At 33.5% G+C, this 14,583-nt stretch overlaps 1 protein-coding gene across 1 annotated transcript in view; it reads right to left on the reverse strand.

The window, feature by feature from the left end:
• Positions 1-482: 482 nt before the first annotated feature.
• Positions 483-14,583, reverse strand: part of LOC129218125 (mitogen-activated protein kinase kinase kinase kinase 5-like) — a 148,036-nt gene continuing 133,935 nt past the window's right edge. Inside the window, exons 27-28 of the mRNA XM_054852334.1 lie at positions 2,722-2,848; positions 483-570 (exon numbers count right to left, since the gene is read on the reverse strand). Of these exons, the coding sequence (XP_054708309.1) occupies positions 483-570; positions 2,722-2,848 (215 nt within the window). The remainder of the gene's footprint in view (positions 571-2,721; positions 2,849-14,583) is intronic.

The following is a 14,583-nucleotide window of genomic DNA, read 5'->3' on the forward strand; positions in this document are numbered from 1 at the left end:
AAAAAGGGGAGGGGGCAAAATAAAATTTTAATTAGAGCATAAATTATGAGATGCAACAAAGTTTTATAGCTAATTTTATAAAAATTGGGAGATTTACTTTACAAGATGTTAGTTTAAAACTAATGGCAGAAGATAATCTAAGAAAAATGAAGTTATGTACACAATGAATGCAAAAAAAAAGACATGAATACTTTTCTGGATGCAGAATGGTTATTTGTTAAATGGAAAAAGGATGTAACATGAAGGGGTTCTGCTGCCTGATGACAGGGTATTGCTTTTTAAATAGCAAAATAAGCCTAAAAATAATTCTAATAATTTATATATATCCTTTCTCTCCACACTGTGCCACCTTTTGAAGTCTTCAGTATTTTTCACCAAATTTTACATTAAAATGCAATGTTTTCCCTAACTGTACAGAAGTAGCAGTATTTTATGCCACAAAAATTATCACGTGTAAGTGAAACACAGGAATGCATTCCATTTCAATAGCTGTTCTCATGACCAGTTAAAATATAAAGATTTGATGGACTTTTCAAGTCATGTGTGGGTCTACTTTCCAGAACAACAACACTGAAAAGCAAAAGCACTTGTTGTAACATAAGTCATAATAAACTTTAACAAAAAGTGACAAGAGATATGCAATGCATGTAATAAAAGCAAATTATCAGTTATATTTGAAATTATTAGGGTGGATCAAATCAAAATGGATAGTCATAGTTAGATGTAGGTTTGTCTGAGTAAGACAATACTGCATGTAGATGCACATGAAGGTCAAGGGAAAAAAACTATTGATGAATGAACTCTTCCTTAATAAATACATGTAATAAAGTGGTATAAGCTAGTGATAATGCAGTCGAGTTGTTTGACAGGCAATTATGCTGTGTCAGGTTTGCAACTAAAGTCTGCTTGCAGGTATTAGTAGGTCCACTTCATCCCCCATGGCATCTTTGATGAAAAAGAGAATTTTACGAGGTTGAAGATCATCTTTCATTGATTCCAATCCCTTGTGAAAACACTTGAGCCAGTTCAGCACAAGTCATTGACGATGAGCACAGACAACCTGTGTTTTAAACGAGTGTTCTCCATACTGTTTTCATTCATTGATGTATTTCATGAATTCCAACAATTGCCACTGAAAACTGAATAACGCTTTCTTAAATCTACTTTATGGCAAACCTGATGCGCACTGATAGACAGTTTTTTCGGATGTCTCCACTGCTAAAGTGTAAGCACTTACCCTGCAACTGTGTGCTTATCAAAGGAAATAATATATTTTGCAGGGGTTTTAACTTCACCTCCCACTTTACTGCTACAGAGTTTTGTTACATTCACACAGAGAATCTAAGTTTCGACAAATATTTCATTTTCATTTGATCTACCCTAATAGTTTTGTTTGCTGCAAAGTCACACTAAAGTGTGACTTTATGAACTAATGCTTAAATAACTAATAGCATAAACAATAGAAAAGTAATATGGAATGAAAACTGTTCAGGGTGTTTGAACAAAACAAACTGATTTAAAAAGAAAAAAAAACGTTGGTAGTTTCTATGCATCATTCAAAAGTTCAAATCCAGAGAAGAAATTTTTTTTGCAATTTTCATAGCTATTTTGATAACATCATTTCCTTAAACATTAGGGCACTGAGGAAGAATTACTAAAACTGATTGGAACTATACATGTGCGCATAAAATTAGAAGCACTTAGAAAACACTGAGAAGCATGATCTGCCAATTAAAAAAAAACAAAACTAATTGAAATACATCATGGTATAGCATAGGGTCTGATGGCGTAAAGGGACCATAAAATATAGGATTTTCAATGTAAGTAAATAATAAATACTGGTATTTCTATAAAACTTTTTATGTCATTAGTTTTTCATTACATTAATAAAAAAACACGCTGCACTGAATTTTTGGAAGAAAAAAATTGATTTAAATAGCTTAATGGCATTTTCTTTTTTACAAATACAAAAGTGACGACCAGCAACAGGCTCTGGACCCAGCTAGACTGGTCCTAGTCAATATACAATCCCCAGTGAAGATCAATGGCCCTCTTAAAACTATCTACTCCCGTGCTCATTACCTTCATGGAACTACCATGGAGATTACACTACCATGCTATAATAATAATTTTTCCTAATATCCATGTTAGCCTGAGATTTAAATAGCTTAAAACAATGACCCCTTGTCCTGTTTTCAGTGCTAAACTTCAGCCCCGTTAACATCTTTCATTTTAATAAATTTAAACAACTGAATCATGTCCCCTCAGTCTCTTCTTTGCTCAAGACTGTACATTTGTAGCCTTCTAAGCCTGGATTCATAGTCTAAATGAGAAAGTCCATTTATTAGCCTTGTAGCCCGCCTTTGAACCCTTTCCAATACATTAACATCTTTCTTAAGATAAGACCAAAACTGAACAGCATACTCCAAATGAGGTCTTACCAAACTTCTATATAAGGATTCTTTTATGTGTGTTAATGACCTGGGATGGGCTGAAATGATCATAGTTAAAAAAATTGATCTAAAACCATCATAAATAAACATAATTTTTAATTGCTACTAGCCATCATAACTTAAGATTTATATTATTTGAAACATTAATTTACTGTGGAAATAAGGCATTTAGTTATTAAAAATATTTAAAAGAAGACTGTTAAAAGATACATTAAAAAAAAAAAAAGTTTTAGCATTCAAAATAAATAAAATTATAATAAAATCTTACTTATCAGCACCAAGCATACGAAATATTCTGCTGCTGTCATTTATTTCTTGGACAACTTCATTATTTTTAAAGCTACGGCCCTGAATTCCATGTTTATGAAACGCTAAGACACTATCAGTCAGACACACTAGAGAAATGATAAAACCAAAGCATAGTGAGCAAAGATAGTATTGGATTTGGCTTCAACAAAATTTTCTACACATGTGTGCACACACACACACACATATACAGTCAACTCTCAATAACTCGAATTGCCAAGGGACCGGCTAAAATGTTCGAGTTATGGTAGTTTCACTTATGGGAAGTTTTCACAAGAGACTCAAGAGCTTGGGACCCGATGAAAACTTTGACAAAACAAAGGAACATTCTAGTTATAAACTTTGAGTTGTTGAGATTTGACTGTATATTTAAATATATATATCTAGGGTGTAGTCATAAATTTTTTAGCATCGGAACATCAATGAGAAATGATTGAATCCTGAGCCATGCTCAGTTTCATGTGAAAAGGGATTTTTCTCCCACAGAAAAGCAGTACTGAAACAGTGTTCTGGCACCATATATATATACACACACATACAGGTGATTATCCAAGTAATGGAAAAGACCTATCAAGTAAAATAGGAACAGTTTTGCTATTGTTGGCCATACAATCACCAGTATGTTTAATACTAAAAATAATAATAAATATACATTTGTAAATGAAAAATTATCATACAGCTTTGTGCTACAATATGATTAAAGTGAAAAACCAACGTAAATAAAGCACAAAATTTGAAGAAAATACAGCATATAGCTATTTCAAGGCTAGAATGGAGCCTCTTCATCAGTGCAAAATGCTCACCAACACCATCGAAAGTCGCCAGTTCTCTCGCGACTTTGAGCAATTTAGCTAAGCTGCGCAGGGGTGCCGAGGAAAGGGGGGGTGGGGGGTGGGAGGGGGTTATGGGACAGACTACACCATTGGAATTTTTAGAAGGAATCAAAGAGTTCCATTTATTAAGTTTTTCCTCAAACTTTGAAAAGCAAAAACCCTTTCTTTGCCTGATACGTAACCATTTTTACACCCTGGTTTTTAACAAGATGTAGTTTTTTCTCTCTTAATATTCGACTTTGATGTGTCCATTAAAATATTTTAAAACTTTTTTTACAATTTTTCACAAAATGCGGAAAAACAGCATTAATTTATAACAAAATTATAACTAAATCTCACACCAACTAATGTAAATTCCATCAAAAGTAGCATGCACCCTAACTGTTCTGCCCTTTAGCGGATTGCTGCAAATTTGTCTTCAAGAATCACGGGGAAAAAGCGACGGTCATTCCACTACTCTTTCTAGGCATTATATTTTACATATTAAAATGCGAACACTTCAGTGATGATAATTTAATAAGTGCATTGTTATTTTTACTGATACTAAAAGTGTAAGAAATGTTTTGTACCCAAAACTCCATATTTTTCAGCATGCCCCAAAATCCTTTTAACCCGAAAGGTTTCTTCTCCAGAAAACGTAACTTTTGAACGCAAATATTTTTCAATTTCGAAACCTTTTGTTTTCTTTTTTTTTTCATTCATACATGAAAGTGTTACCTACTAGAAGTAACCATAAACAATGGCAACGCTAAGTTTCAATTATTTTACTCATAAATAAGAAAATTAAAAAATGCCTTGTTCATGGAAATTAAAAAAAAAAAAAACTTTTAATATTAAAAAATCTAGGCCAATTTAATATCAAAGTAGTAATTTTGTTAACTGCGCAAACAATCAGCTATTTTACTGATTAGTGTTAACATAATTTTAAGCTCTCTTAATTAAAGTATGGCTTAATTAGTAGTTTCAAATGTTTGTTAAGAAATAGTATTTAGTAAATTTGAGAATATGCTGGCAATTTATAATTTTAGTATAATGCCTATTATTGATGTATTTCCCCTCCATCAGTTATTTTCAACTCAAAAGTAATGACATTGATAAGGTCTGTCACGGAGATGAGATTCATGGAGGTGAGGATTTTTCCCTTAATGTAGGCCTAATAGATACATTTTTCATGGATTTTTTTTTCTTTGTTGCTACAATCTGTACATGTTAAGCATATGAAAACATGTTCAATTTTTTTATACATTAATTTACATCCCTGAAATTCAAGTTCACGGAGGTGAGAAGTCAGAATAACTACACTAAGTTTTTAAAGCAAAAATCTATCTTCTTGTTTTTTGACAAAAATCTCACAACTTCAACTATGGCTAAAAATAAACAAGGGGGCTCCCTTGTATCATGGAAAATAAAATTTGATGTCATTACTGCCACGTGTTAATGGGGAATGACATTTTGTGTTTAGGTAACGGAGGTGAGAATTTATTGTGTGGCATGACTACTTGTCCTTCTAAAGCGAACTAAAACACAATATTTAAAAATTAAATATACTTAAAAAATTAGTATTTGAGACGCTTGTGAGGGGAATAATAAATAAATAAGTATATACTTTTAACTAAACAAGTTATTAAGCAACATAAACAGCCACACACGGTGTGTGACATGCCATGGAGGTGAGAATTCACATGTTGTGGGCCAAAACTATACTAAAATAAAAATTATTATTAAAAAATTGTTAGCAGGTTTAAATAGATATACTTTTGGTGAAATTAAAAATGATTGTTAAATGAATTGTTCCTTAAAGGTTTTACTGTAAAAGGCATGTGACAGAAGAGTTACACTTTTTGAAGAATGACCCTAAAATGTTAGTCTGTATCCACATTTGCTAAGAGAGTGGACATCCAAGGCTGGAAGATTGTGAGGAGTTTCCGATGTCAAAATTATCAACATTAGGCAGAATTTGACCAAACTTGGTGATATAATTATAACGATAGATATTTAAGCAAATTTAATAGATATTATACAGTTTAATAAGTTGTATCTCATTATATCAATTATTTTCAGAAGTACAGCATTTTAAAAGTTTTTCAAAAAAAAAAAAAAAAGCATAAACCAACAAGAATCTAAAACCAAGCAACCATATATTTCTACAATTTTTGCAAAAAAGAGTAATTTTTAAAGAAAGAAAGTTTTTTTTTTCAATCATACTTGTAGTATTGCATTATAAATTGAGATTTAGAATTTAAAATCATCAAAATAGCTTAAAAATTGTCAAACAGCAAAATTATAAATTTTTTGTACATTGACTTGCGCTCAAAAGTAAAAGCTCAAACATTATTCTGTCTAGTAAAAAAACTATATTTAGAATAATACAAATCTATGCAATAAAATGGGCAAAGTTTTAAGTTCAAATTGAATTAGAGATGATCAAAACTATGCTTCTAAAAAGAGCCAAAACTAGTCTCGGAATTAAAAACTAGCCTTGGAATTATTTTCTTGTACTAACTTTATATAACATAAAAGATATTTTTCATAAAAGATATTTTTCAAAACTTTAAAGGCCTCTTTCCATAATACTATTAATAAATTAAAATTTAAATACATATTATCAAAACATACATTTTACTTTAAAAAAGGGAACTCTTACCTATAAAATAAGGGGAATAGGGAAAGTTAAAAATTAAACAATTTTCTTATGAATTCCCATAAAATACTCAGTAATTTATGAATTTTACAAGAAATCCAAAATTCTTTAGCCAATATAAATGATCATAGAAAACATATCAGTCAGAACTTTAACCTTAACTTCATGTAGTGCATTTTTAAACAACTGTAGCAATCAACTGTATGTACTTCTTTCATCAACAATACTAAAATATTATTTGTTTATTTTGGAATAGTGATGTACACTTCAATACGTTTCTTCCTAAACTTCTAGTGATACAAATATGTTCTGTAATTTATGTCATAATAAAACTAGGATCTTCTTTATTTTTATGGGTCTAATGGCATATGCAAATTGACAAATCTGATATCTTATTTTAAATTCTAGCTACTGAATAGCCTTATTTATTGACAAAGAAATATTAGATGACAAAGAACTGGGATTATTAATTTTGAGAACAACTTTTCAGAATTATGACCAAGAGATCCTTTGCTCTAAATAGTTATATGATAAATAAACTTACTATGCACAAAAACAAAAGTCATGTCATGACCAATATAAAAAGTATTCAAAGCCTTTGACCAACAGACGAAAAAGGAAAAGGAAAAATATGCAAAAATAAAACACATTTGACATACCAGAGGATTTCTTGAAGAAATTGCAGACAACTCTTATCAGAAGAAAATAGAACAAAAGAGGTCAAGGATAAAGAAAATAGTGCTAGGCACAAATTTTGATTGGCTATCGACAAGAAGGTTCACGGTGGTGAACAAACTATTAGCAGATATAATATGCAATCAACACTTTGAAAATATAAAATTTCATCTTTGGGGTGATATCATGCTTGGTAGACTACTACTACCACTGATCTCCAGATCTTAAAAAGGCTCAATTATTGGTGTCTAGCAATTTTCTGATATTCTCTTGCCTTAGAGTTGAGCATCTGATTAGAAGTGTGTTGAAGGTGTGAACTTCCTCTTCATAGATGACAGCAGTACAAACTACAGTAATTGTTTCATAGCTCTTGGAGAGTGAAGATAGTCAGGGCAGGGACTTGCTCTACATAGTCATTGGACCTCAACCTTATAGAACACTTTTGGGGTACTCTCAGGAGACATTTTGTAGCACATGACCAGGAAAAACCAACAGTTCTGCAGTTGTAATTGTCATGGCTAATCCTTTGAGATGAAGGAGACTGACCTCAAAAGAACTAAATTTTGCTCCATAGTCAGGCGTGATGTTATATTCTATATGAGATTCAATCAAGGGTGGATTCAAAAATTTTTCAAGGAGGGGGCAGTTGATTTTTTAACTTACCTCTTACTATGTATCTGATTTACACATGCTTGGTGTGAGGGGGGGGGGGGTGCGGAGCTGCAGCGTTATTTGGTTGAAAGAGGTATTCTAAAACTGTACTTGTGCTTTAGAACTTATACTTCATAATAATTTTAGGGGAATGCTTTGAAACTTCATCCCACTAACATCATCGAATGTCCTCTAAAATTTCCTTTTTTGAAACTTCAGTTTCTACGAAAACTAACAAAAACTATCAGGAAGAAAGTCACTGAACCCATTCCTTCCCCTAGCTCCATCTGCCATGTCTACAACGACATTTTTAAGACTCTTGCAAACAATCTTCCTTAGGCATTTTTCAGAACTTTGCAAAATGCTGGAGGGAAGTTCTCCAAGCTTCTCTTCCTAACGTCTCCCCTATGTCTTCTGACATTGCTATTCTGAAATTTCAATTCTAAAACCCTTAGGAGAGAGATTCAAACTACAATCCTTTCCTTAACCTCATCGAAGATGGTCTACACTTGCATTATAGGGCTTCAATTCGGAAAAATTATTGATGTTGGTTCCCCCAGTGAGGGGCGATCGCCCGTCCCTTGTATCCGTCTGTTAACTCTAAACATATTTAACTTGTTGCAGGTACCGGACATTTGATTCAATGTCCTAGATTCTTACTTCGTCATTATTTTGCTGAATTTATACTAGAGAGACAGCACCAGACTTCAACAAAACTATTTATTAAAAACAAATTAAAAGCATGGTTAATTTACATACGCGTGAAGAAAATGAAAACCAAAACCAGCAACTAGTCCTGACTACCACAACACTGGCAGTTTTATACATTAGGCAACACTGTTGCCACACCAAAAGTAAAGCCATTAGAAAAATCGAACAAGGTTAATTTACATAAACATTAAATAAACAACATTAGTAATTAAACATGAACACAAAACATTGAGAATATTCTAAAATTCAAATTCTCTATTTTCAGTTCCAACATACTCCCCACTTTGAGTTGGTGGCAAACAACTCAAAACATACAAAGGACAAAGAAACAAATCCAACTTGTCTGAAATTTTGATCAAAGAGATGCATTTTGTGATATTCTCCGAGATTAGTTCTTCTGTTTTCATTTCCAAAGAAAAAACCCACTGGATAGGCCGAGTAGTTATCCCAGACTGTGTTTTGAGTTTAACGGTTCGAATTTTCCCGTCACGTCCTGAAATTAACTCAACTACTCTAGCCAAGGGCCAATATAAACGTTTCTTGAAGTCATCCCCAATCAAAACTATTTCATTTAATTCGAGTTTTTTACTGCTTTCATTCTGTTTACTTTTTTGAACTAACTGACTGAGACATTCTCTTCGAAATCGTCCCTTTAAATCCCCTAAAAGTTTAGCCCCGTATCTGATTCGTTTTACTAAATGTTTGCTGTCTATTTCATCCAAATCTCTAACATCAGAACTACGATTCTCAGTCAAGAACATAGATGGAGTCAATGGAATTAAACCTTGAGAATTTTCCCCAACGTAAGTTAGAGGCCGTGAATTGATTACTGCTTCGCACTCGCATAAAACAGTTTCTCACTCTTCATAGGATAAAACTGAATTTCCCAGAGTATGTCTCAACAGTTCCTTGACTAGCCTAACCAATCTTTCCCACCAGCCTCCCCACCAAGCAGCTGTGGGTGGAATAAACTTCCAAAATATTCGCAACATGTTAGTTTCCCTTTGAATTTTCTCCCAATCTAAATTTGAAAATTCATTGAAAGCTCCTCTAAAATTAGTTCCGTTATCAGAATAAATTGTTCTTGGCCTTCCCCTCCTACTAATAAATCTCCTTAAAGCCAATAAAAATGTTTCCGTCGATAACGAACTTAAAAGCTCAAGATGAATCGCTCTATAGACGGCACACGTGAACAACACAATCCAAACTTTTAGAACAGACTTTAAAAACAGCGGACCTGCCAAATCAATTCCCACAATTTGAATTTGACAATCCTCAATTCGATCTGCTGGCAGTGTTGTAGGTTCACACGGCATTGACCTAGCTTTAAATCTTTGACATTTAACACAATTACGCAAAACACTACGAATAGTTCTACGAGCTTTAAGAATCCAGAACTTCTCTCTCAAATTACATTGCATCATTTGAATTCCTGCATGACAATTTTTCCTATGGGTATATTCAATTAGCATTTTTGTAAAAGTACAATTACCAGGTAAAAGATAAGGATACAAAAAGTTCACTTTATCTTTACGTTCAGTAATACCAAGTTTTCACTCGTAAAAGGTTATCTTTATCAATTATTAGTTCAACAGTTTTAACATTTTCAACATTGGAAAAATAAGATTTTTGAACAGAACGGATCAGTGCTTTCTCAGCATTTTCTATTTCATCCACAGAAATAGAAGACTCTTTATTAGCATATTTATTCTTTTTACAGTTATTTATAAAACGTAAAACCCAACCAATTATTCGAATCATTTTACCATAGTCAAAAGTTCTTATGGCGTACCAAGGGGGAGAAGTGTCAGATGCATTATTATTTACCAATTTGAAACGTTTTCTTTCTAAATTGAGTTCCTCCGAAGGACACTCGATTTTGTCTTTTGGCCAATGTTCTGGATCCTCCTTAAGCCACAGAGGTCCAGTCCACCATTCAGATTTTACCATTTTCCTTATGGAACAGCCCCGGGATACCACGTCACAAGGGTTCATACTCCCTGGGACCCATCGCCAAGACTGAGGTCGAGTCAATGAATTTATTTCTTTCACACGATTTGACACAAAAACTGACCAATCTCCTCCCTCTTTGATCCACCACAAGGCTACAGTAGAATCAGACCAAAAAGTTACTTGATTATCAGTCAAACTAAGAGCATTACTCACAGCAAAAGCCAATCTAGCCCCCATGCAACAAGACATCAATTCCAACCCCGGAATACTTAATTTCTTTAAAGGAGCAACTCTTGCTTTTGCTCTCATAAGAGTAATCTTAACTTCAGATTTTTCAACCTCTCTCAAAAACACACAAGCAGCATAAGAATCTTTACACGCATCAACAAAAACATGCAATTCAATGGTTGCATTGGAACCGATATAACGAGGTATTGCAACTTCTTTCAACAAATGAACCTCACTAATCCACTTATAAAAGTCCTTTTCAATATCAGGTGGCAATATCTGGTCCCAAGAAATCTTAAGTTTCCAGGTATTTTGCAACATAAGTTTAGGAATTAGTGTAACTGGAGATAACAGACCAATAGGGTCAAATACAGATTGCACTACAGATAAAATAAGTCTCTTAGTGAGTTTCATATCACAATTTAAAACTTTCAAGTTAATGTTACATCTTAAAGAATCCACATCCAAATTCCATAACATTCCCAATAGTGATGTGTCACCGGTGTGTTTTGTTGTGTATTTACAAGCCACGTTGCTTTCCCAATTTCGTAAATTTAGACAAGCTTTAGATAAAATAACCTGAGCATTTTCAATAAAATGCTCTTCTTCATTAATGTCAAAAACACCGGTAATGCAGTTGTCAACATAAAAAGATTTCTTTAACTTTTCAATAACATCAATATACTCAAGAGAAGAATGATCCAAAAGGTGTCTAATCGAGGCATTGAGCAAAAAGGGGCTCGGTGAAAGTCCAAAGACTAGACGACAATGGCGGTAAACAATTTCATCATCAGAAGGATAGAAAAATCACAAAAAATCCCTATCCCTATTAGCGATACTTAATTGTAAAAACGCTTTTTCAATGTCTGAACTTAAACCAATAGGGTACATTCTAAACCTGTCTAGAATATCCGGTATCAGTTCCATAAGATTTGGACCCTTAATTAGACATTCATTTAAAGATATCTTTCCCCTTTCCCTAGCTGAAGCATCAAAGACTGGCCTCATTTTCGTTGTTGCACTACTATCTTTGATAACAGGTCTATGCGGCAAAAAATGATTTTTTATTTAACTCACTCTCAGGTACTTTTTCTATAATATTCATTTGTTCCCATTCATTAAAAATATGTTGATAGTTTTTTAATAAATTATCACTACTTAACCGTTTTATCATTTTCACATTGCATTGAAATGCTAAATTTCTATTATCAGATAGCTCTACACTATACTCTTCCCACGGCAATTCTAACTCATATCTCCCAGAAGGAAGTATAGTTAACTTTTCCTGAAATTTAACAGACTCTTCTGCATACTTTTTATTCCTATCCATTTCTGCAATGGGATCAGAAATACCCAAACTTTCTAAATTCCACAGTTGTTGTAAATTACTGTTATTTACATGCAAGGAAAGCGAAGTCAAAACATTGTCCCTTTCATGTTTATAATCTATTTTACCCAAAATTACCCATCCTAACTTAGTTCTAGTAGCTGTCAATCCAGAATTTAACTGTACATGTTCCCCTGTTAGTAATTTTCCGAGAACATCTGCCCCTATCAGCATATCAATGTCTTTTTCCTCACAAAAAGAATCGCTCAATACAATGTTTTTTCTTTTTAGTTCTTCGAGGAGATGAAAATCACCAACATTCGGGACAAAGCCGCAAATTTTCCTCTCCGAAAAAACTTCGAAACAACATTTATAAGTGTCATTTAAATCGCAAACTTCTAAAGCGAAAACTGAATGAAGTATAGGTTCCGTTTCTTTACCACTAAATAGGCCATGAATAACCCTTTCTTTACGAATACGTTTTAATTTTAACAGTTTTACAACTCTTTCAGATAAATAAGAATTTTGTGAAGCACAATCTATCAAAGCTCTACACTTTCAAGTTTTACTACTATGGCTTACATTTACATATAAAGTTTAAAAATACTTTTTCGTTTCTACTATTATTCGACATTGAAACATTTGATTTTGGGTCATGTAATTTATTTTTATCAACATTTTCATTATAAAAACTAGGGCACATTAGCTTAAAATGGTTCTTATTACACACAGGACACTTTATATTTGCTTTGCATTGATGTTTAAAATGGTTAGGATTTAAACAGCTAAAACAACATTTTTTCTTAAAAACAATTTTTTCCCTTTCACTTAAACTCATTCGCTCTGCTTTAAAGCATTTATAACTTGGATGGTTTTTTTCACAGAAAATACAGCACAAATTGAACTTACCCTTTCCAAAATCAGTGGACAAAAGCATAGCAGAAGTAGACACTTCACAATGCCCCGAATTTACACTACCCGAAACACTCGCATTATTTTTACTTTTTACGTTTCCAAAACCCGATTGAGCAAGTTTTATCATCTCATCAGCTTCAACTTCATGTCGTAAAAAACACAAGAGTTTATCCAATGTTCTTTCAGAGTCTTTGCGATTCCCGTCAGGTGTTCTCGTCCTTTCCCAGGCGCGCAAAACACTTTCTGGCAGACAAGATTCAACAAGTGGACCCAGGAATTCTGCAAATTTCTCCTTCGTTCTGCCTAAACTTTCCAAGGCAAGCAATTTGCCTTCTATAGTATCTTACAGAGAGGCTAAGTCTATATTCGAATGTCCAGAAGCATTTTTCATAACCAGACTTAACAAGTCTCTCACATAGATTTGTACGAGTAAATCATCTCGCCCAAATCGTCCTTTGAACTGCTCAACTGCCCTCGGGTAGTTTTCTGCAGTAGGGGGATAACTGCTTAGCAACTGAAATGCACGGGAATTTGGCACAACACATTGGCACAAGTACTGGAACTTATCTTCCGGAACAATGTCGGAATCCTCGTGTATCTTTGAAAACTGACTCCAGAAGCACAAGAATTCCTTAGGATCTCCGTAAAACTTCTTTAATTCGAGAAGTGGGAGCTGAAATTTACGAATCCGGGGTGTAGAAATTCCCTTCTTGTCCAATTCCTTAGCAGCTTTTGAACTCTTCGTAATTGCAGACAGCCGATTTTCCAACTGCACTTTCAAAACCATGAAAGTATCCCGATATGTTTCCGATGCTGCAAATTCGCTCAAATATTCCGCTTCTTCACTTAACTTTAGAAGAACGGCCTGCTGAGCTGCGTTCAAACGTTCAAATTTATCTTTCAGCTGACCCAACAAAATCCGTAGATTCTCATCATCACTAACTTCATTAGAAAGTTCCTCGGTAATTTTCTTACCGAGCTGAGAAAAGGCCGTCCTCTGACCGTTCCGTTGAGCTTTCAGTGTATCCATGACTCAAGTACAATGTCCAATTCTGAAGCAAGAAACTTTCACTAAGCGGACGCCACTAAAGATTTATGTTAAATCTAAACATATTTAACTTGTTGCAGGTACGGGACATTTGATGCAATGTCCTAGATTCTTACTTCGTCATTATTTTGCTGAATTTATACTAGAGAGACAGCATCAGACTTCAACAAAACTATTTATTAAAAACAAATTAAAAGAATGGTTAATTTACATACGCGTGAAGAAAATGAAAACCAAAACCAGTAACCAGTCCTGACTACCACAACACTGGCAGTTTTATACATTAGGCAACACTGTTGCCACACCAAAAGTAAAGCCATTAGAAAAATCGAACAAGGTTAATTTACATAAACATTAAATAACCAACATAAGTAATTAAACATGAACACAAAACATTGAGAATATTCTAAAATTCAAATTCTCTATTTTCAGTTCCAACACCATCCCTGGGTTCAATTTCTCTTAACAGGTGCCTATTAGATGGATTTATCAATTTTTTCTGCAGTTAAGCTGAAATTTACCATTAGAAAAAAGTGGTTTTGAATTCTTTTAATTCCTCGTTTAAAAAGGTTTTGATCACTTAGTCTTATATTTTTACAGGTTGAAAACATTTTGGTATTAATGTGGTTAATGTAGAAAGCTTCTGCAGGGGGGGGGGGGGACATTTGGAAACATTTCTTGCCTTTAGCTAGCGTACACAAATATACATTGGTGCATGTAGAAAATTTTTAACTATGTTTTGTTTTTATTCTCCTCTAACACTAGCTAGAGTTCATATTGCAGGCACAATGACACAAAAATGCACACACACACATATACATTCCATAATATGAAAAGAAGTA

Source organism: Uloborus diversus, chromosome 3 (genome assembly GCF_026930045.1).
Source record: "Uloborus diversus isolate 005 chromosome 3, Udiv.v.3.1, whole genome shotgun sequence".
NCBI lineage: Eukaryota > Metazoa > Arthropoda > Arachnida > Araneae > Uloboridae > Uloborus > Uloborus diversus.